The sequence below is a fragment of the Corvus brachyrhynchos genome, unplaced genomic scaffold, assembly GCF_000691975.1.
Source record: "Corvus brachyrhynchos isolate BGI_N302 unplaced genomic scaffold, ASM69197v1 scaffold12, whole genome shotgun sequence".
Classification (NCBI taxonomy): Eukaryota; Metazoa; Chordata; class Aves; order Passeriformes; family Corvidae; genus Corvus; species Corvus brachyrhynchos.
In genome coordinates, this window is record NW_008237885.1 from 3,661,737 (window position 1) to 3,684,482 (window position 22,746).

The 22,746-nt window shown below is 36.9% G+C and overlaps 1 protein-coding gene across 2 annotated transcripts in view; it reads right to left on the minus strand.

Moving 5' to 3' along the window:
- The window catches only part of GPC5 (glypican 5), a 601,007-nt gene that overhangs the window by 489,495 nt on the left and 88,766 nt on the right, over positions 1 to 22,746 (minus strand). The window contains exons 3-5 of one of the 2 annotated variants that reach the window (XM_017732642.1): positions 8,925 to 9,058; positions 7,630 to 7,737; positions 4,723 to 4,848 (exon numbers count right to left, since the gene is read on the minus strand). In XM_017732642.1, the coding sequence (XP_017588131.1) occupies positions 4,723 to 4,848; positions 7,630 to 7,737; positions 8,925 to 9,058 (368 nt within the window). The remainder of the gene's footprint in view (positions 1 to 4,722; positions 4,849 to 7,629; positions 7,738 to 8,924; positions 9,059 to 22,746) is intronic. The other variant, XM_017732641.1, reaches the window with a different exon arrangement.

The following is a 22,746-nucleotide window of genomic DNA, read 5'->3' on the forward strand; positions in this document are numbered from 1 at the left end:
AACAAACCCCACAGTTATTATAAAAGAAGGGAACATATGCCATTTCATGTCTTTTCTATGTTGACACAGAAATATGTATCATAAGCCCCTCTTAAACTGACTCTGCTTTGGTATTTGAAAACTTCTGGTTCTCTTGTTGTGGAAAGCTACTGGTGAGAAGACTTTTGAGTTCATGGGAAGATTGAATGCTCACAGTTCCGGGTCAGGCATTTGCAAATTTGCATATTTTGAGGAAGTACAAGCTCACAGTTGCATTTTCTCTATGATCTGTCGCTGGCCCTTGTTGGCAGCAGCCTATTAGGCTAAGCAGTAAGAGCCATAATGGGCTGTTCCTACACTTTAAGTTACTCAGACAAATCCTCTGCATAGGTGTCAAGTGGTGCCTTTGACAACAGTTTACATTCTTCCTTATTTTAAAAAGTGATGATTAGTTCAAACAGAAGGAAATTAGAATCAATTTATTAATCTCCCCTATATCACCATTTCTATTCCTTTGTTGGATAAGAACAGCATCAGGATTGTACTCATGTTTCAGAATATTTAAGAATCTAAAGAGAAGATTTTCCCAGCCTAAGAGCTGTGCTACAGCTAAGCGTTTATATTTGATTAGAGATGCTTATTATAATCACTTTGTAACAATTTGCTCAGCAATTAAAATCAATCATGCTGTTTAATTTCTCTTAATTTGGATACTTCAGATATGCGTTTTATATGAAACTCTTCCTTCAAAACTTGATTAGCTCTTTTTAATAATCTCCATTAGTCGTGAATCCTTCAACACACATAATTTTACTATATTTTTCACTCACATCTATTTTTATTTCAGTTAAATCACTGGTCTCAAGATGTACACTACATATTATGCTCTCCTCTGTGTATTTTTAATTTATCTCTCTTCACATTCTAGCCAGGCTCTCTGGATCACCAAAGCTGTATAAATCTCAGTTAAACCTCTTTATGTTTGTGAAGTGGAACAATCTCAGTCTATTTGCACAGCTCCCATTATTTTAGCTTTAATGCTAAGATGCCACTGAAATTCCAAATTCATATGCTTTGATAGTGAACAACTTATTAATTTCAATACCTCTTTTTCCATTGAATCTAATGAATCCTGTAACACTAAATTCCAGGTATTTCATCATGACACTCAGCCATGCCTTTGAAGGTGAACTTTGAATTTCAATTTCATGCTAGTCCACTGCAGTCACACAATTGGGTAAGACAGTGGAAGGGCTGAAGACTCCTCTGAGATGTCTTGCCCCCCATGCTGCAGTGACATAGACCTCAAGAGAGCGGTCTTGCTCCCGCAAGTCCTGGCCACTACTGATCTTTTCAGGCATGAATACAGGAGTGTGGGAATTCTGGTCTGAGGTTTTGATGAAAGCATGAGCCTGGACTCTGTGAAATGCTAGATCCAGAACAATTTCTAGAATTGCAGAATCAAGGGCCATATTTCCATGGTATTGTGATTTGAAAAAAAACCTAAAGCTTAAACCAAAAATGGAACAGCTGAAGCATATGAAATGTAAACTGTTAAATAAGCTTTCATTTCAATAATACCCTTTTTCATTTTCTGACCTTTTCCCATCCAGGCTTGATAATCTCTTGGATAGTATTAGAGAAGGAAAAGGTTATAAGATTTAACTGATATACAGTGTGATAGCTGTTAAAACCCTCGAATTGCTTCCTTTAGAAAGATGCACAAAGAGGAAAATGAAGAACTGCAAAGATTTTTTTTTTCCATTAATCTGTCTTTTGTCTCCAGGGCTTTTTGCTACTTGCAGCTTGAAACACAGATACAGCAAGCAGTCCAAGAAATCTCTTCAGGTCCTGATACACCAGAAATACATAGTTCATTATATTGTTTTCTCATGTCAAGCCCAAACTTCCAGTCACCAGCAGTTATGGCACATGGTTTTGAAACAGAAGGCAGAAACAGATGGAAAGAATGAAGAATCTCAGAACGGATACAATCTATTTGTCTTTAACTAATTTGACCAATACAAACTTTTCCCCATCAGTGCCAGAAACACTGGTGAGATGCACTAATGAGTTCATCAATATCGTTACTTACTATTATACTAGTGGGAAGGCAGGATGAGGGGAGAACAAAAAAAGTAAAGTGAGTGAGTGTCCAGTTCTTCAATATTTAGAGAGAAAAGCGATGATGCCTGCTCAGGTCACTATGGCTTCTAAAATGTCACAGTATCCTGGGATCATGGCAAGAGAAGTTGAGCAACACAGGATTTAGATAATCCTAGATTCAGAATCATAGGGCTTAGGGAGATTTTAAGGAGCTATCCAATTTATCTCCATATCTCTAAGAAAAATCAGCTTCTGCTGCATCATTTCTCAGTGCCTTGCCTTGCCTATTCTTAAAAATCCTTCTTCATGCAGACACTGGACAACAGAACTACTTATTTTTACCCTTGTCACTAGAAAACTCTTGCTAATGTTTAAGCAGAATATATTTCAAATGCTTGCTATGCATCCTAGCCATTATGAAAGCAGATAATAGACACTTCTCCCTAGATCATCACTTCTGTAATAATAATACTAATAGTAAAAAACCCCATATCTCAGTCAAACTGCAGGAAAGATTTCCCCCTTCAGTAACAAGAGAACAAACATAAACAAACAAAATTGAATGAAGGGCATTTTGACTAAACAAGAAGGCAAAATGAAAGGATGGAAGAGGACAGATCTGAGTGCCTTCATAAAGATACTGAAACAGGAGATAATGTACCACAATGTATTTAGTGTACAATCAGAGGTCTTGAGGTGTAGGAACAAATCTGCAGGTCTCAGCTCCAGTTGATAATCTAGAGCAATTCAGAGTATCCTGCTCTTCTTGTTTTAATCATCAGTCTGTACTTCTATTCTCTACATCTCAGCTCTTTCAGGAAGCTGACACTCACATTTACTGACCAAAAATACAAATATATATACACTAATATAGATACAAAGACAAAATATTTTAGTTAAGGAAATTTTTAAGTTAAACTAATACCAAAGTGGTATTCCTTACTTCTAAGATACAGTGCTTTTGTCACCCATTACATCTTTGGGTGGATCCAATAATAAATATATTGTGTGTATATATATATGCACACAGATATATATGAAAGTGCATATGTATTAGCATATATATAGCCTATATATATATATTAGCATATATATTAAATTACTTTTAAAAAACACCATGAATTTAGAGAATGTGGAGAATGTTTCATTTCTCTAACAGGGCTCTAGGATCTAATCAATCAAAATCAAACAGTACAGTATAACAGTATAAACAAAACAAAAGTATAACCATATAATGTAATAATGGAGACAATATAATAGTACCATACAATATAATAATATAGGTTTGAAAATACATAATATATGAATAGTAAGTATATAAGCAGCCAAAAGTAATGGTAGAAGAACCTTGTTCTTAGGAAATCTGTAATTACAAGACCCTCACTTTATATTGTTACTGAAACACTTGGTAGGAACACTTTAAATCAACCAGGGGATGGGCAGAAAAACAAAAGCAAGGACGTGCAGTTGAGATTAAATCTCAAATACAGCCACCTAAAGAAGGAACATGGCATCTTCAGAAGATTGTTGAAATCTCTGGACAAAGGTTGCCAGTGAGACAAGGGAGTCAACCACTCACTGGACTTTGGGGCTGCCAAAGCACAGGACTGCCCAAGAAGATAAAGAAAAGTGGGCCTGTAGCTGTTTGCTAAAAAGATGTCCATTAACTTTCCTTAGGTATCAATCAATAAATGACAGCTCCTACCCAACTTTTTAGAGATACCTAAGGTGCATATTGTCCACTGCTGCCTTTACTTGGTACCAGCTATCTCCCACTTCATTAACTCACAGCCCTCTTTGATATGACCTTTGATACTACCTACAAATACACACCACATTAACATCATGATTTTTATTACAAATAATTGCAATGAACTTTTCAATATTTTGGTCTCTGTCATCAGGAAGGAAAGGATTTCCTGCTCAGAAAAATACTTGTTTTGGTGACCAAAGCAATAAAGCAAAAACATAGTGATCAGCTCTCTGAAAATCTTTCTGCCATCCAAAAATGCTAGTGTTTTATAAGCTGTGTAATATATTGATTCCAGAGACACACATCTAGGACTGCAGTTGTTTATTATCTCTTCTTTGCCATTGCTGCTGAATGATGTCTCCCAAGCTGCTGCATATATAAAAAAATACGTGTTTCACTTTTGAAATGTTTTATCTTCATGCCTAACTTTTAGTTCTCTCACAGGAAACTATATATATTAAGAGATTACTTCATACTTCACAGCCAGAGAAGGTTTTAAGCTGGAGTCTGTTACCACATGCTGCATTGAAAGGAGCATTTTATAAAGATGAAGTTCAAACAAAAATCCATATCCTTTTTATCCAACTGTATTTTGTAACTGTCAGTCCAGCCTCTTTTCCAGTGTATGTTTAGGTACCGTAAATTCGAAGGAAAAATGTCTGATGAACACTAGAATTCTTTTGTTTTTCCTAAACAGAGATGCAGGAAGATTTTATTTACTGTGTGCAGGTAAAGCCTGAGAGAAGGGAACCCATGCTTATTTATTTTTCAAACCAATCTTGACACAGACACAGGGAAACACCATACCCAACTCGAACAGAAGCTGACTGTTTCATCAGAACGACTGACGAAAGAAAGAGGACCAAAGTGAGTCAGAAAGGTACCTTCTTACGACATCTTCTCCGTTCCAACACGGGAGTCCATCGGCAGCTGCCAACTCATTCCCGCACAGCTGATCCGCCAGGCCGCCGTAGAAGGCTCTGTAGAGCCGGAGGTGGCTGATAAATTCCCTGCACACAGGAACACGAGAAAGAGCTGTCAGTGTCAACCGGCAACATTGAGCCGTCTTGCTGCTGTGGATTTCTACAAGATAAGGAATGTGTTCATTCCATTACTCTCCAGTGGTTCCAGTGATATTTTAAATCTATTTGTCAATAGGTGAGTTTGATTCTTTTAGATACACTTCTTTGTTTACAGAGTTGATACTCCCATTAAATTAAAAAAAACCCTATTTTACCTATGCTCTGGAATAGGAACTATTTTCCTTCAACCTGAAATTTTTTTGCATAGTAGTGATACAGTTTGCAATGCTACAGTTGGACAAATAAACGAAAAATGCTCCAAAAAAAAGCACAGCAAATTAAAAACAAGGTGCACATGAATAAGTCTCTTGTTTTTCGAAAGTGCTAACAAGAAGTCCCTTACATATCTTTACAAATACTACAAAAAATATTAGTTAAAGTTATGCAGCAATGCAAGATTTAGGTAAAATGGCTTGAAGATGTAGATATTAAATATTTAGTAAAGATTAAAATAACTGTCTGAAATATTATATCAGTTCTACCATGTGCTGTGCTGGCAGGTTATAAATTATGAATTGTTATTTTAAATAATTTTCAAGATGCCCAGAGGTAATAAGGTTTTGTACTTAATTCAAAACAAATTAATTACTTTTTAGTTGGTATGTTCTCAACAAAATTGTGATATTTAATATAAATTGTTTGTTTATGTATTGAAAATCTCTTCCTGGGAGACCCCTTCCTACTGTGAAAAATGAAAATACTTATTCATTCTGGAATGGAACATGACACATTCCTGAGTTATCTATGACCTGCAGGCACACAGAAAAGCACCACCAAATGCTGTACTCATTGCTCTGTAACCCAGCAAGCTTCACTTTATGTTAACTTCTTGTATAATGTCTGGAGTTGTGAAAAAATTCCAGAAATAATATATATTTCCCTATATTTAGTCACCACAGGCCTAAAATTCTATAAGGAACTAAGTGTTAAGTATAGTTTACTTCAAATTAAAACAGGTAAAACATCAGTGAGTATATACAGTCCATCATTTAAAAAGTCATATGCTCTTTCATGTAATAGGGCTAATCTTTTACACAAACCACAGTGGTTTTGATTTACTATGTCTATTAAAGGTGATGTGAGTGCCCTACTAATTCTGAAACTGCTGTTCTGAAAAATCTCATGTAGGGTCAATTTTGACCACGCATCATATAATTGCCTATGTGCATTAGGTTTTAAACATGATTCATCCACACTCTCCTAGCCATGAATAGCCATTATCTTTTATTTCTCCACATCCAAATTGAATCCAGTGTGCACAGTGGGTTTGCAATTTCCCTCCAAATCCCATTGAGTGGGATTGATTTTGATTTTGTCTATGCTCTGTGTTTACATTTTGGATGAAAAGTAGTGTTTAGAGAGTCCTCTCAAAGCGAACGTTGGAATTTCTTCTGAAGAATAAATAAAAAAAAATAAATATACCTGTCATATTATCCTGTCACAAACTGCATTCTAACAGAAAGGCCATTCAGTTTATTAGTAAACACATCCTGAGGCAAAGCTAAATTTAATAGAGAAGTAATAACTGATTTCAGCCCCTGCTGATGTCTGACCAAAGTAGTTAGAAGGGCAGATGGTATGAATGTCAACTTTCACATGATCTTTCTCTAGACCAGATAGCATGTAACGATAGGCAGCTGAGCACAAATGCGCAATTACAGTCAGTGGAAGCTGAAGATACTTTTTATCTGTTTATTGAGAAATGTTCTTTTTTTTTGTTGCTGTTTTTTTACAATTTCATTCTCTGTACTAGAAGCTGTCTGAAGTTCTGGAGAAAAAAGCATTATATACTTTCTATGTTGCTATGGAAGGGTCTGCTTAGATTTTTTAAAATTCATCTAACAATTTTTTGGCATCAAAAGAGCAGAGAAATTTCATTTTCTTCTTGTACCACATAGTACCAGAAAGTATCAGCTTAGGTCCAACGGTAAAAATAATTCAGGAAAAGTTCAGATAGTGGCAGCCCAACATGTACTTTAAAATGTAAACTTTCATCTGGACATGCATTTGGAAAACAGAAGTACCACAGGAGGTAAATAAGGTGGAGTTAGAAAAGAGCACTTCCTTAAAAGCAGGCTGCAAGCACTTGCTGAAGTCACACTTGCATGTGAGGTTCTTACAGTTGCTATGGCAATATAAAGTGAAATGTAAAGTGACTGTGACTAATAAGGAAGGAGGTGATCCAGGAGGTAGCAACTACAGATGATATAAACTAAGAAGTTGTTAAACTGAAATCTGCATCAGTGGATCTCAAACTTTCTTTCCCTTCCCCTTTTTGGTGCAGAGTTTGCATGCCATGAAGTGTCTCCAGAATCTCAGGTAGGTGAGAGGGAAGGGAAGGGAAAACAGTGTTGCTTTGTGTTGCCCACTGCCACTCATGCCCCCTAAGGTCTCTGAGGCAATCTCCCTGAAGTCAATCCAGTGTTCTGTGCTTTGAAACACGGAACGGTCCTGATTTAAGTGAGATTTTTAGAATATGGTATTGTGTTTGCAGAGTGTTAGCAATCACAAAACATCAAGAACTTGCTTAGCTACATGTAACTGAGAAACATGCTGCCATGTAATGGGTATTCCCTGAAAAACTTCTGTGCTCCCTAAAGCAAACTTCTGGTTTGCCTATCTTTCTGTTCCCACAATGTTTTGAAAAACCCGCATTTGTAGTTCTGATTGCGTTTTTTTCTCCACTGTTTAGTAACTGAAGGTCCTTACACTGAGAAGAATGGTCTGCCTTTGAAGCTCAGAGATGTTTTTTCTTCTCCAGACATCAGGAGTGAGCAGTTATTCCCTGCAATTCTCTCACTTCTGTTTCCTTGTGCACTACAAAGTGAAATGAGAGGAGGAAGAGGACAAAGAAAACTTCTCTGTATTTTAGCAAATACTATTACAGAAATGAAATTTCTGATTTTAACTTTGTACTTTATCTGCATAATGAAGCTTTTAGTCTTAACTGCAAACACTCCTAATGCCTTGCATTAGTGCTATTACTACTAACGGTCATTGAAGACCTGATTAACTTGTCTAAATATAGATTGGCCTTTGAGATTCCTTCAGCTACCTAAGGTACCTGCAGAAAGCTGGAAGCCATCACAGAATCACAGAATCTGCTGATTTGGAAGGGATTCACAAGGATCGAGTCCATCTCTTAGCCCTGCACAGGACCATCCTCAAGAGTCTCACCATGTGCCTGAGAGTATTGTCCAAACACTTCTTGAACTCTGTCAGGCTTGAACTTTATGATACAACTTATGGGACACCTGCATCCTTCTTGGCAGGAGAAGATCAGCTGGGATATCCCATGATATCCTTAAGTGGCACTGGATGCTTGTAGATGTGTGGACAACTAAAATGAGGTCTCCTTTCCACAGACCATAATGACAGCTCAAACACCTAACTCATATAGTTACACAAAGTTCATACTGCAATGCTGAACCAGGTTTAAATGAAATCTCCAAGCCTCTGCAGTCACTTCAGTTCGCTATATACCAGCAAAAAAGCCAAAAAAAAAAAAATAATCAGCAGGTCTTGCTTGAACAAGGCTTTCAAGATTTAGTCCCAAACGCTTAGTTGTCTCCTTTTTTACAGTAGAAAGGTATGTAAGAAAAGTAATTCTTTTTTTTTTCTGTCTTATCAGCTTGTACAAATAATTTTCTGTAAAAAGCTACAGATACTTTTTGTCAGATTTAATAATGCCTGCTGATATGTAAAGTCAAATGTAATTTTAAGAATTACACACAGGGCTAACACTCACCTTCTATCAATGTTATCCACTCTCATAAATACTTTAACCACACCAATGACTCTGGTCATGTGTCCATTACTTCTGAAAACAAAAACTAGTAATGAAGTTACCCTTTCCAAAATGGAACTGTGTTGCTAAAATGTTTCATTCTTTGGAGACTTTATTCTCTAGTAATACATGCCATTGCATTGAGCATAATCTACTCTGTTGTAAAATTAATCGCTTACTTTATTCTTTCTTTCTGGCTGTAAAACTAATGTCTTACTTTCTTCTGTTGGTGAGTGTTTCTTCACTGTCTCTGGAGAACATCTTCAACACTTGATTATCTTTGTTCTGATCAAAGGAGCAACCTGGAAACTCTTTAGGCTTCCTTACAGGAGGACCACACATTTTATGCACCTAAAAGGAAAAAAAGCCACAAGAAGAAGGAAAGAACACATGTAAGCAACAATTCTTATGTATCTCTCAATTCAGTTTCAATACATTTTAATGAGAAAGAAAGACTAAGCTAAGAAAAGCATATTTAATTATCATACTTTGTAACACTGTATCCATAATGAATGCAGCAAACACATAATTAGTCAGGAAAAATAATAATAAAAGCATTCCTTTCTAAAGGATACCAAGTGTATAAGAAAGTCACCATGTATTTTATTGATTGTGGCTTTTTTTTTCCCATAAGGGAAGCATATTATTATGCAGACAATATCAATAACCTCAGAGAATATGATGTGTGGTGAACAGCAGCATGTTTTCATTTTATCTGTAATATATCCCAATCACATTTTTAACAAGCATTGAACTTTGTGCTTTCTTTCAGGGTTGATGTTATATGGCATGTTCAGCCCAGTGACACAAAGCATATAGTGAACAGTTAGCATAGTAGAAACTTGCATTACAACATTGCAAGATGTTAAGGTAATGACCCAAGATGTAAGTTTAATGATATTGGAACACAGATGTTGAAAATATCAAATAATTTTACGTCCAGCTTTCTGATGTCAATAGATAAAAATTCACATGAGCTCTCACTTTCTTCTTTGTAAAATGTGATACTGAGTGATTTGTATGACAGAGGACATCAATTCACATTCATAGCTCATTGCTCTTCCTAGTCATTAAATAAAAATAACTAGGGTTATATATATATTTATTAAATAAGAGATAGTTATGCTTGTAATCACAATAGACAAGATATACTAAGCAGACTGAACAGCATGCATTTGTGTAAGCTAGCACTGGTGAAAAAACTAATACTGTATGTGATTTATGAAAACTTGGTAGTCAAAAGGTAGTGAACTTTTACAGAGAAAAAAGGAGAGAAGAGATCAATGCAGCCTCTAAGACAGGCATCCAACTTTGAAGCAGAAACATACTCAAAATGCTACCATGTGAAGGAAGGAACGTGTATGCTACACAACAGGGATTATTGTTTCCTATTGCATTTTATATTCCCACATGTAAGAACAGAGAAAGCAAATAAATTTCATTTTCAAGCTATCATCATGCATTAAAGAGAGTAGTGCAAGTCTTAGGGACCATCTTTCCAACTAAGAACTGCTAGAGCTAGGTAAGAAATACATTTAAAATTCAAAACAGAATAAACACATCTAACTTTGATGAGTTTGTTGCCATGCATGTTGCAACTGGTGATAATGAGATTCATTGAATGCACTTGCTTAGGCCAGTGAAAAGAAGAAAGAATCAGCATTATTACTACACAAGAATTAATGTTCACCTTATGATTTGAAATTGAGGGTAAAGTTAAAAGTGAGTAGTCCTTTTAGGCTGTGGTTCACATGTCACAACTCAGGCAGCCAAGTTACAGTTTAAACTCCCTTCAAATGACATGCATGAATTTACCTGCAAAACAATTATCTCTGGACATATGACTAATGTCCTTTAAGGGATCATACTTTCAACATCACTCAAAGCATTCATTTCACCGTTTATTCTTAGAGGCAGTGTCTCTTTGGACAGCATCTTACTACATTCCTTCTTGTCCTTAAATTCAGTTTCAAACATCCCTCACACTATTTCCCCCCTTACATCTTCTTCAGAACACATTAAAGCATATTCCACCAGCTTAACTGGACTCCCCATTTTTCCTCTCATAAGTCTCTACACTTTTTCTATGCTTCATGCATCCTTATGTGAGTTTGCTCCTTCAGTGCCAGCCTCTGCAGCAGCTTATCCCATCAGCCACACTGTGCCATATATCACTATAATGGAGATATACCACAGACACAAAATGTTTTCATTTGATCACATTCTTCTATGCTCACTGATGTAACACAGGGAGCATTATGCTTATGATCAGCTTTTATGACAAAGCAATTGATTGATTTGAGTTGCCTCAGTTCCAGCTTGCCATACACTCTTGAACTACTCTTTGTCTTACCAAGAATAAAAAAAAAAAGGGTTTAACAGAGAGTGAGAGTGAGAGTGAGATCCAGATGTTTGGGAAGGAGGCTCCATCTCATGACAGGCATGGGTCAGGTGTGTAGGTTGTTGCAGGTCTCAGGTGCCTGGCATATCTGAACAAGGCACCTTTGCTGTCCAGGCACTCTCAGAGCCTGACTGCAGGGTGGGAGCCTGTGGGGAGAGGAGAAACAGGGTGGAGATGACTTGCTGGCTACTGCAGCCCCTGAGCAGATGAGTACCAGTCCTTCAGGTCAAGGAAAAAAAAGAAAGACCAAAATAAATAAATTGGCTCCACCTACAGTAAACTAAAAAAACCCCACTATATACATTCAAATTCACTAGGAAAACAAGATTTCAGTATTTCTTGAATTTAGAGTAAAGTCTCATTATATTTTGCTCTGACTAAACTTAACAAAAAAAGAAAATCAATAATTTTTACAGTCATAGTGCCTTGGAATATGGATGATACTTATTTTATATGTGCTGTACATAAACAGTTGTTTCAAAATACTGTCTAACAGCCTTTCTCTGGTTGTTCTCTTTGAGTCAATGTCTCAAGAAATACATTTGCAATACTAGGAAATTTGCATTCACTGATACATGTAAAAGCAAACCTTAGCTTCAAATACAAAATCTTTCTTAAAAATTAATCTTGGGTAAACGTTATATATAAAAATAACATTAAATGCTAGTTAATTATCCGAAATGTCTTTTTAAGAACTTATTTTTTCCCCAGGGTTGGAAAATTATGAAAATTCTAATAAAAAGCATTTGCACAGCACCACATACACCTCTGCCATTCTCACAAAGATATGCATGACAGTAATCATACTGCTGAGAACTCAGTTCTGTTAATGAGAGAAGCAGCACAAGATTAGCTCCTTAGCAGTCACTTACTTATTCAGACATAGTTTCTGAAGGATGAGCTACTTCAGCATTTACAATGATGTCAGCATCTCTGTTACCTTTCTTATATCTATGATATTTAAATCTCTGGGACCCCTGGCTTTGTGTGGTGTTGGTTCTTCTTGCTCACCTGGCTGAACCCAGCCTGGGGTTTTTTAACTCTTCAGTACTGTCACTTTTATGCCATGTTTAAACCATTAACTTTATATGCATGGCAAATTTACTTTTGCCTCCCTCACTAGCAGAGTCTTATCACCTGGTTTCTTCAGTAAACTTGTGCACATGTAAACGTCATGTACTCTTGTCTTGCCTTCAGGTGTCTGTTCTGACTGTAAGCCAAATATTTTACAATCAAAATATGCCAGTATCTCATTTCCCAGTACAGGGCTGGTGATAATCTAAAAACCAAATAAATACAGTTTCCATAATAATGCCTGCTTTTTATTTTTTTTATGCATTCTTTTTTTTTATCTACAGAAAGAAGTATATGTGCTAAGTGTAACACCACTCAGTTGTATTTTCTATGTTTTCTGAAGGACTACAACTATGTCCATTAGCTACATTGTTTCTTAATTTTTAGTCTTTGGACTGCAAAATTAACCTTCCAAATGAAAAATCATTCAGTGCTATTATTGCCAGTCCTGAGAGACTGGAATCATAAGTTTGAGAGAAGGGCAATGGTCTCACTACCTTAACGAACTAATATAGGACCATTTTGCAGCAATATCTGATCAGAATGTGTTTCACTGGAATGGTATTCCCTGTTAAAGTTTCCACAAACTGAGCTTTTTTCTAGGCTTCAAAAACAAAAGGGAGAGTAAAATGACCCTCAAAGGGGATTAAAAATAGAAAAGTGAAACTGAAAAATTGTCAGAAATATAATTCAGTGAGATATATCTCACTGAATTTTAGAAGAATTAAAGACTTCTACAAAATTTTAAAACAGGCAAGCCTCAGCAGCTTGCTAGAATTTTTTCCTTTTTTTTTTCCTTTTTTGAAATATTCTTAAATACCACACAATATTTAAGGGCATGAAAAGAAACCTCAGAAAATTACAAAACTCCTGATTTTCACAGCTCAGACAAACCTATTGTCATTGTAGTCAGCATGCTGCTATTATGCACAATTTGTGTGCCACAGTATGACGACTGAGTTAATTAAAAGCTCTTGTAATAACCACGCATTTAAATTGCAATTAGTGCCACACATGAACTTTATGGCAGTTTGATTTTGCTTGGTGAGATTCCTTAGAATGTCTACTTACAATTACTCACAGTTTGGAAAACTGGAGTATTACAAACCTTTGTATTTAAACAGGACTGCACAATGATAGGAGCATCACATCAATAATGGTCGGACACTGTCCTCTAAGTTCAGATGCTCACTATGAGAAATCTGTCACATTCTTTGTTTTGGTTTTGGTTTGTGGCTTTTGCTCTTTTTTCCCACTATACAAATGGTTCTTTCTACCTCATCATTTCTACTGAAATTATTTTTACATCAAATGACTAAAGCAAACTGAATGCTTGTCCTGTGTTGCACTTCAAACTAGATTTTCCAAGTCTCAGTAGGCTCAAGTTTTAAATGCCTGCATGGACTATGGCCACACTGATGCCTCACAGGTCTGGGAGACTGGATCAATCTAGCTAACACTTGACACATACCCCATTTACAGGAAATTCCAGAGATATATACATATATGTATCAAAAACTTACAGTGTTTGCTAAACTTACCAAAACAAAAATGAAAGAGTTAAACATAAAGGAAAGAGCAATTTTCAGACTCCTGGTTCTGGCTCCCAGCTAGATCTGAGTAAAAGCTCAAGAGGTGTTGTACCCCGAGAGGTGTCTTCTCCCCTTGTCCTCTATGCACAGCATAGTCTCAGTGACTAGCTAATCCATAATCTGATTTTATTTAATTCATTTTCTAGTTAGTGATTAGTCTGGTGGCTTTCAGTTCTAGTTGTCAGACCACAGATTTGCCACACTTCTTACAGTTAAATCTCCCCAAACACTTGTGAGCAAATGGACAGCTGAACTCTAAAACAAAGCTAGAATGAATCATCAGGCTGGTTGGAAATACAATGGTTACAAATAAAATTGTGGTTAATTTTATTTTCTTTTGTAGAAATACACAAGAGAATTCTTTCTTTTAGAAACAGATTCTTGACGAGTCACCAGCATTTCCAGCACCAGATTACTAATCAAATACCAAAGATATTGATCAAGGAAAACAATGCATTAAACTGTTATAGTTTCCTTGGTTTATTTCATCTACACCACAAGAGGGAGCATCAGCATTTCAGTATTCCCAAGCACTTCAGCAGCCTTCTATTGGTTTGGGGGGTTTTTTGTTTGGTTTTTTTTTTGGTTTTGTTTTGTTTTTGTTTTGAAGAGTTGCTCATTTAATGTCAAGCTTTTGTTTCAAAGAAAAATGCATTTTGATATATGAGATAATCTCTCCATGCACATGGCATGGGAGATTAAAGTATTCCCTATTGAGACAAAATCCAAGGTTTTGAAAACAAGGAGATCAAGCATGAGGTACTAGTATCTATTTTTCCTTCAGAAAAGGAAAAATGTTGATGTGCGGTTGTTTCAGGAGAGAGTGGTGGAATACCACCAGGGTTTGCAACCCAGGAAAACCATGAGGAAATTCTGTATTATTTTCTTTACTTTCTCCGCAAATTTTGTCTTCTTTATCTGTGACTACTTGACTCTAACAATATGTCTCAGACATACAGAAATAAGCAACTTCTGGAGTTACAGTGGCAAATAACAAGTTTCATACCTAGGCTTAAGCATTTTACAGAATTTGCAGGAGACATCCATGACCAGTGAAGAGGATAACACTTTGAACAAAAGCCAGGAGGAGAATTAGAGAGCGAAGATTACACTTAGAATAATGTCTGCTCAAATTACTAAACAATTTATAATCCCCTGCAAGACAAATCTTAAATAGACTTGCCAGCTAATGATATTTTCAAAGAAATTTTATTCACAATGGAAATTGAAATTTCAGATGATACATGAAAATGTGCAGTTATAATTTTCCAATCATATATCCAAGAGAGATAGATCTGGAAGTGGTTTCAAGCTCAAAAAGGACAAATCCAATTCAAAGAAAACTTGTGAAATATAAGAGTTTGTATCACATGCAACTAGGTGGTATTGAGGAAAAATAAATGTAAACTGCAGATGTACAGAATGCACACCCACCAGCAAGGCAGTGGTACCCTCCTCAGGAAAAAAAAGAAAGGATTACATATTGAAAATATAAGTATACAGAAAATTATACTTTTATTGTATAAAAAAAATACAATTTTTTGATATATAAAATACATATATCAATATATATTCTGTGATACATAAATTGAAGTACAACTTGGAGATACTGAACTAATAATTCCACTTTGTTTGGCACTATGAAGCACCACTGCCATGGGGAAATGCCCCATCCCTGGAAGTATTCAAGGCCAGGTTGGATGGGACCTTGAACATCTGGTCTGGTGGAAAGAGTCCCTGTCCATGGCAGGGGTGTGGAACTAGATAATCTTTAAAGTCCCTTGCAATGCAAACCATCCTGTGATTTTACAAAATCTTCAGTCAAGATCAAGGAAAGAGACAAAAATGCAAAGAGTTTGCAAATCAGTTTTTTATAATCAGAATTTTTTCATATGGTTTTGTAAAAGACTGCTGTTCAAGCTGTTGGATTCTAGGAGCCACAGTCCCCAGCTTTCACATGATCGAGACTCATCTCCTCCTCCTCCCACTACATTTATCAAAATCAGTACTCCTGTCCAAGTTCTTGAGACTGTTTTCATATCTTATCAATGCTTAATGATCTCTGCTTTCCTTCATAATTTTGCATGTTAGGACTGCAAAACGAAATCTAAGAGCCCATTAAATATGAGCTTCTTAATATACTTTTAATTTGTGTCTTCCGGTCTTTAATTACTAAAATTGTAAATGGTTTTAATTCTGCTGCTCCATTCATGAGGGACTAACACTCAGCAAGTCTGGCAGTAAAAATAGTTTCTCCTCCTGAATGGAGCTGGGAGGGAAGGAAATGATTTTTTTTTTTTACTTTAAATGACTTAATGTCAGGGGAAATCCTAATGTTCTCAGCCAAGTTACCCTGTAGCCAGAACACAGCACTGCCAGTTCAAACTCTTCAAAGGCAGTTCAACAAAAACTGCTTCTTATGAGAGGCTGCCAGCTCTCCTGCTCCAAGTCTGCTTTAGTGGATGCCAAGGTGTTTCATTTATGTTCAGTGAAAACACTCTGTGGTTCTTTTCTGAAAAGAAATTTTATAAAACCGGCAGTAGCCCTTTCCAAAGATCAGCTGCTTGTGTGTAGGTTTGATGGATTTATTTATGCTTTCTTGTGGTTCAAATATACTTTATTACTCCTTATTTCTGTGTGCCCAGCAAGTACAGCTCTGACACAAGAGGGCTAACATCTTGCTGTCTTGTAGGACACAGGCAGAACTGTTCTTTAAATATAGGTCTAAGACTATGCAGGGTCACCTGTGTAAACCAAAAGAAATTCAGTAGAAATGTGATTGTCAATGAAGGCAGAATTGGGGCTCTATAACCTTTATCAGGCATGCAACTCACTTAAAAAGCATATTACAATTTACAATACATAAAAAATTAGTGAAAGCAAAACAAGCTGGCTGCATCAGCACGTCTGCACAATGTGTTTACACTTTATTGCAGGGTGCAATTTATGTTCCAAAATTGTGAAGAGCAGTGCAGTTTTGTTAGCAAAATTCTGTAACAAAAGTGTGTAAGTTAATAAAATCATGTCCACTTAAATTAACAGTCATAATGCATTATTTCATTTAGCATAAGGCACTGTCAATAACTCTGTATAATTGGAGTGTCACCTTTTCATGTTAACAAGAGTCAAAAAAACATCAGAAAAAAGGACGGAAAAATCCACTACCTAGTTAGTATTTCAGAGGACCTACGTGTTTCTTCCCCATTCCAAACTGCAGCTTATGAGATCAGTGTTTCTGCTTCCTGTATCTGTATATTAAGTGTTTCAGTGCCTCCTCACTCTCTTCTTTGAACCTGGGAAGAACAGTTTTCTTTGAAGATCTTTTGTGACATACAAGACAGTCAGTTATTCATACATGTTCATATCATGTCAGGGACCAAAATAATCCAAAAAGCTCATTTGCTTCAAAATCTCTGGATTTGCCCTCAACAAAGTTTTTCTCTTTCATTACAAAGGGCTGGTAGTGATTTAAAGGCCAACAGAGATACCAGAAGTCTGCTCAGCTCAGTACTTCTCTTTGTGAACAGTTACTCTGTTTCGCAATGAAAAACACATACACAGCTTACAGAAAGGATTGTTAAGTGTTCTTTTACACTTGTTCATGCCTTCTACTCAGCTTTGGGGAAGGAGAGAATAGTCTCCTTTCTTCTCTTTTTGCAAATATGAAGAATCAGATTGCAGCATTTTCAGCCTCTTAGAGAATCCTCTTTACCTTCAGTCCAAATGCCCAGCGGGCACATTGAGACAAGCCCGCCATTGTGCCAAAGCAGAGTCAGATATCTACCACATCACCTAAACCCAGAACGTGATGGCAGCCCAGACTGCTTACTGCACATTTTTCAGACCTCTGAGCCCCTATGCAGTCAATTGAAAGAGAAAAACCATTTCAGATCTATGCATTTTGCCCAAATTTTGCCTAATCTTCTGTTATAAAAAAAGACAAAAAAGGGAAGGTATATTAAAGATCCTATGCTTTCCTGACATAACAGATCTCAATCTTAAAAAAGAAATGCAGCAAAATTGAAATGTAACATAAGAATCAAGTAATTTTAAATTGTGAAGCAGGCTTGTTCAAAACACATTAAATACCAATATATAATGCATGCCATGATATATTCCTACATTATTTACTTGGCAGTCTAGATTGAACATACCTCATGTAAACCTGCACTACTCAGCATTGCTTGCCAAAGCCGGGCATGTGTGTCGATAATTGTGGAGGGTTGGACCTGGCTAAGAGCCAAAGGCCCACCCAGATGCTCTCTCACTTCCCCCCCTCTACAGAATAAGGGGAGAGAAATACGAAGAAAAAGACTGTGGGTTGAGATAAAGACAAGGAGATCACTCACCAATTAATGTCGTGGCCAAAACAGCTTGGGGAAGACTAATTAATATATTGCCAATTAAAAAGAGATTACAATGGTGGGAAACAAAGTTCAGACTAGAAACACCTTCTCCCTATCTCCTCCCTCCTTCATCTCAAGGTAAATCTCATTCCTTCATTTCCAGCTCTTCTGTTGCCCTTCAGACCCCTAGGTGCTGCAGGGGAGTCGGGGCCTGGGATTGTTGTCAGTCCGTAACACTCTGCCACTGCAACTGCAGCCCATACAACAAGTAACTCCACCCTAAGAGAGACAGGGGAGGAATCTGGGCAATTTGGCAAATGAATTTTAAGAAAGCACTTTTCAGAAAAGTGTGAGACGTGAACTTGACACTGGATTTGAACGTCTTCTCACCAAAGGTGAGAAATAGGTCCTCTGTCATTTCCATAAATGAAAGGAAAATTGGAAAAAAAAGAAGAGGAATAGAAAAGGATGCATCTTGAAAGTGGTACCAAAAGCTGAGACACCATATACTCAAATGCTGAGAAGCTGAGCAACATAGCAAGTGATTTTGTTTAGACAGTCATGGTTTCGTGGCTTCATGTTTGCTATTATGTTTAAAAAGTTCTTGACAGAAACAAATGCTTCCAGTGTTTGCCACACATTTCCCAGTGTATCATAAACCTTAAAATAAAAGACAAACAGGATATTACCAAGTGTATGTCCAGCAATGTGTATGCATTTTGTCTTTCCAAATTGCATTTGGGTACAATGCCTGGCTAAATCAAAGGAGCAGATCATACACCCATTTTTCCACAATGTGTGCATAACTATGCATGTATTACTGCCTCTGCCAAAATTGTAGACATGATTTCAAGCCCTGTTTTTACACATTAGAAAAAAGTAGACCAATTGCAAAAGGACATAAGTTTTGAGGATAATCCAGCAACATCAAGCATACAACTGCCATTCCAACACACAAAATGCGCTGAGTTGTGATTACCATAATTTTTATGTTAAATGTTGTAGCAGATATCTTCTTGTTATTGGATAAACACTGATTTCAGTCACAAAAAAACCAGCCTAGGGACTTGTACTAATATATAGTGTGTGGTATGAAATAAATGCCAGAAATAAAAGTATTACTTCAGACCTCAGTAAATGCAAGCTAATGGAATATATAGAAAGGATGGATCAAACCAAAAAAGATGGAAGAGCTGTCCAACTGTGAAGTATGTTGAGGTAGCAATAAAGCCCACTATTTAATGAAAACAACTTTTCTTTAGTTAGAAACAAGCCACAAACACTTTATTTGGTGATTTTCACTTTGTTTTCAAAGTTCTCCATTCTCTTTTCTGATGAACAAAACCCAGTTTAGCTTCAGAAGAAAACTTTTTGATAGATGCAAGGAGCTTTTCCATGATAAAATAATGGGGAAGTGAAATACAACACTACAAGAATCTGAATTTGATGGAGGTCATGACTGCCATAGACTTACTTCATGCTACATTAAAAAAATGACAGATGTATAAAAATGTATATGAAAAGATGTATATGTATATAAAAGATGTATATGCCATCCTGTATTAGGATGTACAGTTTTTCACAACTACAGCTGGATGCGTATCTGAATGCAGAGAAAGGAAAGGTGATGTTCTTCAACTCTGTGTTAGGTTAGATATCAAACCTTCTTTTCAAACAGATTTGTATTAGACTTTAAATCCCATTACTGTTCAGCAGTTTTCACAAATCAGTTTCTATCGATCTTGTAATTTAAATTTAAATTCATCAATGTATCGAGTAATTTAAATCCAGCAATGTAATGATGGCACAGTCATATGCCAAAAGCTTCAGGCAGAACTCCACAATTTTATTCCAAAATCTACTTTGCTGAAAATGATAGGGGTTTGGGATTTTTTTGGTCTTTTTTTAAAGTATGAAAGAAATATATGGCAAATGGTTCACTTGGGGGTTGTCTTTTACAGATTGATAATGGGAGCCACACACACTTGCTGAAAGTTAAAGGAGTACAAAGCTGAGTCCAGATAGATAGTTTGGTGACAGGAACAATATAATTAGTTTTCCTACAACATCAAATTCAGGCAGTATCTGCGCAATCTCTAAACCAAAACTCATTTCCCCTCCTTACAATAGTGTTTCCCTCCTAGCTTAACATCAATACCGCCACTTCTCTTGAGAACAGAAGTACTACTGTTGAGATACAGCTTGGCTCCCAATTCCTTTGAGAACCTCCAGGCTATCACTCCATTGGTCTCAGACTTTATCATCCTGTTGTGGGGAATTTTATCCATGCTTAGAGGTTGTATAAGGAGCAATTCATCCTTTTGCTTTGACCAAAGATCTGTCAAATAAAGAGACAGTGTATATAGGCTTGTGAAGATTCAGTTTTAGCAACATGCTTGCATGGCAATGTTCACCAGCCACGAGATGAAGCCAGTGCCCACATCTTGCACTAGAAGAACACCATGAACAGGATATGTTCCTGCCTTGTCCATGATGCCTGTATGCTGGTCCTATCCTACTGCAGCTAATGAGTCAAAGATGGCTGGCTCCTCAGTAAGAAAATTCCCCTGATGCAGCCACCTTCTAAACCATTTCACAGAATCACAGCTTTATTTCAGAGGGATTTTTTGAGGTTATATAGTCTAACATCCCTATTCAATCAGGGTCAGATACAGCTTGTTGTCCAGGTTCATGTCTAGTTGGGTTTTGAATATTTTCAATGATGGAAACTCCACAACCTCTCTGGACAACCCCTTCCATGTAATTTCATGGTTTTTGATTTCTGCCCATTGCCTCTTGTCCTCTCAGTGAACAAGGCTGAAAATAGCTTGGCTTTTTCCTCTTCACTGGCTCATAACATGTATTTATACACTGGTAAGATTCCCCCTGAGCCTCTTCTTCTCCAGGCTCAAGAGTCCTACCTCTCTCAGCCTCTCCATATATCGAAGATGATCCAGTCTCATATCCACCTTTGTGGCTGGACTCGCTTCAGTCACTCCATAACTTACTTGTACTGGGCAGCCCAGAACCAGACAGCGCACTTCAGATGCAATCCTAGCAGTGCTGAGGAGAAGGGAAGGATTACCTCCCTCAAACTGCTGGGAACACTTTTCCCAGTGAAATCCAGGAGGCTGTTGGCCTTCTTTACTGTGCAAATACATTTCTCATGGTCAACTTGGTGTGCTCCAGGAGCCTCACACCCTTTCTTCCAAAGCTGCTTCCCAGCCTCCAGCAGCTATTGATGCATGGGGTTATTCCTCTCCAGGTACAAGACATTTCATTTCCCTTTGTTGAACTTCATGAGATTCCCCTCAGGCCAATTCTTTAGCCTGCCAAGGTCCCTCTGAATGGCACAACCATTTGGTGTATCAGCTACTCCTCCCAGTTTTGTATTGTCTGCAAACTTGCTGAGGGTAAACTGTTCCATCACCCCAACCATTAATGAAGACATTAAAGAGTATCTGCCCCAGTATCACCCCCTGGGGGTCAGAGAACTACTGACTTGCCTCCAGCTGTACTTTGTGCTACTGATAACAATCCTCTGGGCCCAACCACCCATCCATTTTTCTGTCTTCCTCACTGAGCATTTTGACAGTTTATATTTAAGGATGTTGTAGGAGACAGTCTCAAAGGCTTTGATAAAGCTGAGGTAGACATCATCCCTTGCTCTAACCATATCCTATCAATCTGGCTGCCCTATCAAGGGCATCAAGTAGGTTAACCATTACTCCCAATCAACTTCTTCATTTGTTTGGAATAGTTTCCAGGATTAGTTACTCCATCACCTTTCCAGGGACAGAGGTAAGGATGACTGACCTGTATTTTCCTGTGTCATCTTTCTTACTCTCTTTGAAGACATCACTTTATTATAGCAATTCTGGTTGTTTATAGCTAGTTAATTCTAGCAAAAATAACCAGTAAGAAAAATGAAGTTCTAAACACAGTCTACTAAATTCTTTCTGCTACCATTCTATGCCACAAGAAAGATCTTGCTTTCTTTCCAGTATTAGACAGCTGATAAAAAAAAAAAAAAAGACAAAAGTCTCTTTTAATAGAATATAATTATGCCTATTTTTTAGAAGACGCATAATTTAGGATTAGACTGACATGAAAGGACTTGAGAGCTTCCAGAATTTTGATATTTTTATCTACAACTGTTTGGAAACTGTTAGAACACAGTGAAGACACAGTGCTTTTGAAAATCCCATTCTGAATTTTTGTAGGCTTATAATACATACAAAAATATATACAAGAATTTTACCACACCTGTAGCACAAATTTCTCAGAATAAAAATGAGGAAATGTCAGAATTTGTGTGATCTTATTTTTTTTATGTTGTGTTGCAAATTCCCACATTTTTATATGGATATGTGTCTTTTGGTATCATGGTCACATACTTCATTTTCCTTCAGATCCCAAAATCATCCGTGCTCAGAATAGCGAATGAACAACTAATCAATATTCTTTTTCATCTCTTTTATTCAATATTAAACTCAGACACCACTGATCTTTTGGGAATCAAGAACAATACTTGTATGTAAAGTTTGCAGGGAAGATTTAACTACAAAGCCCTGTGAATTTTCCTCTCCTCTCCTCTCCTCTCCTCTCCTCTCCTCTCCTCTCCTC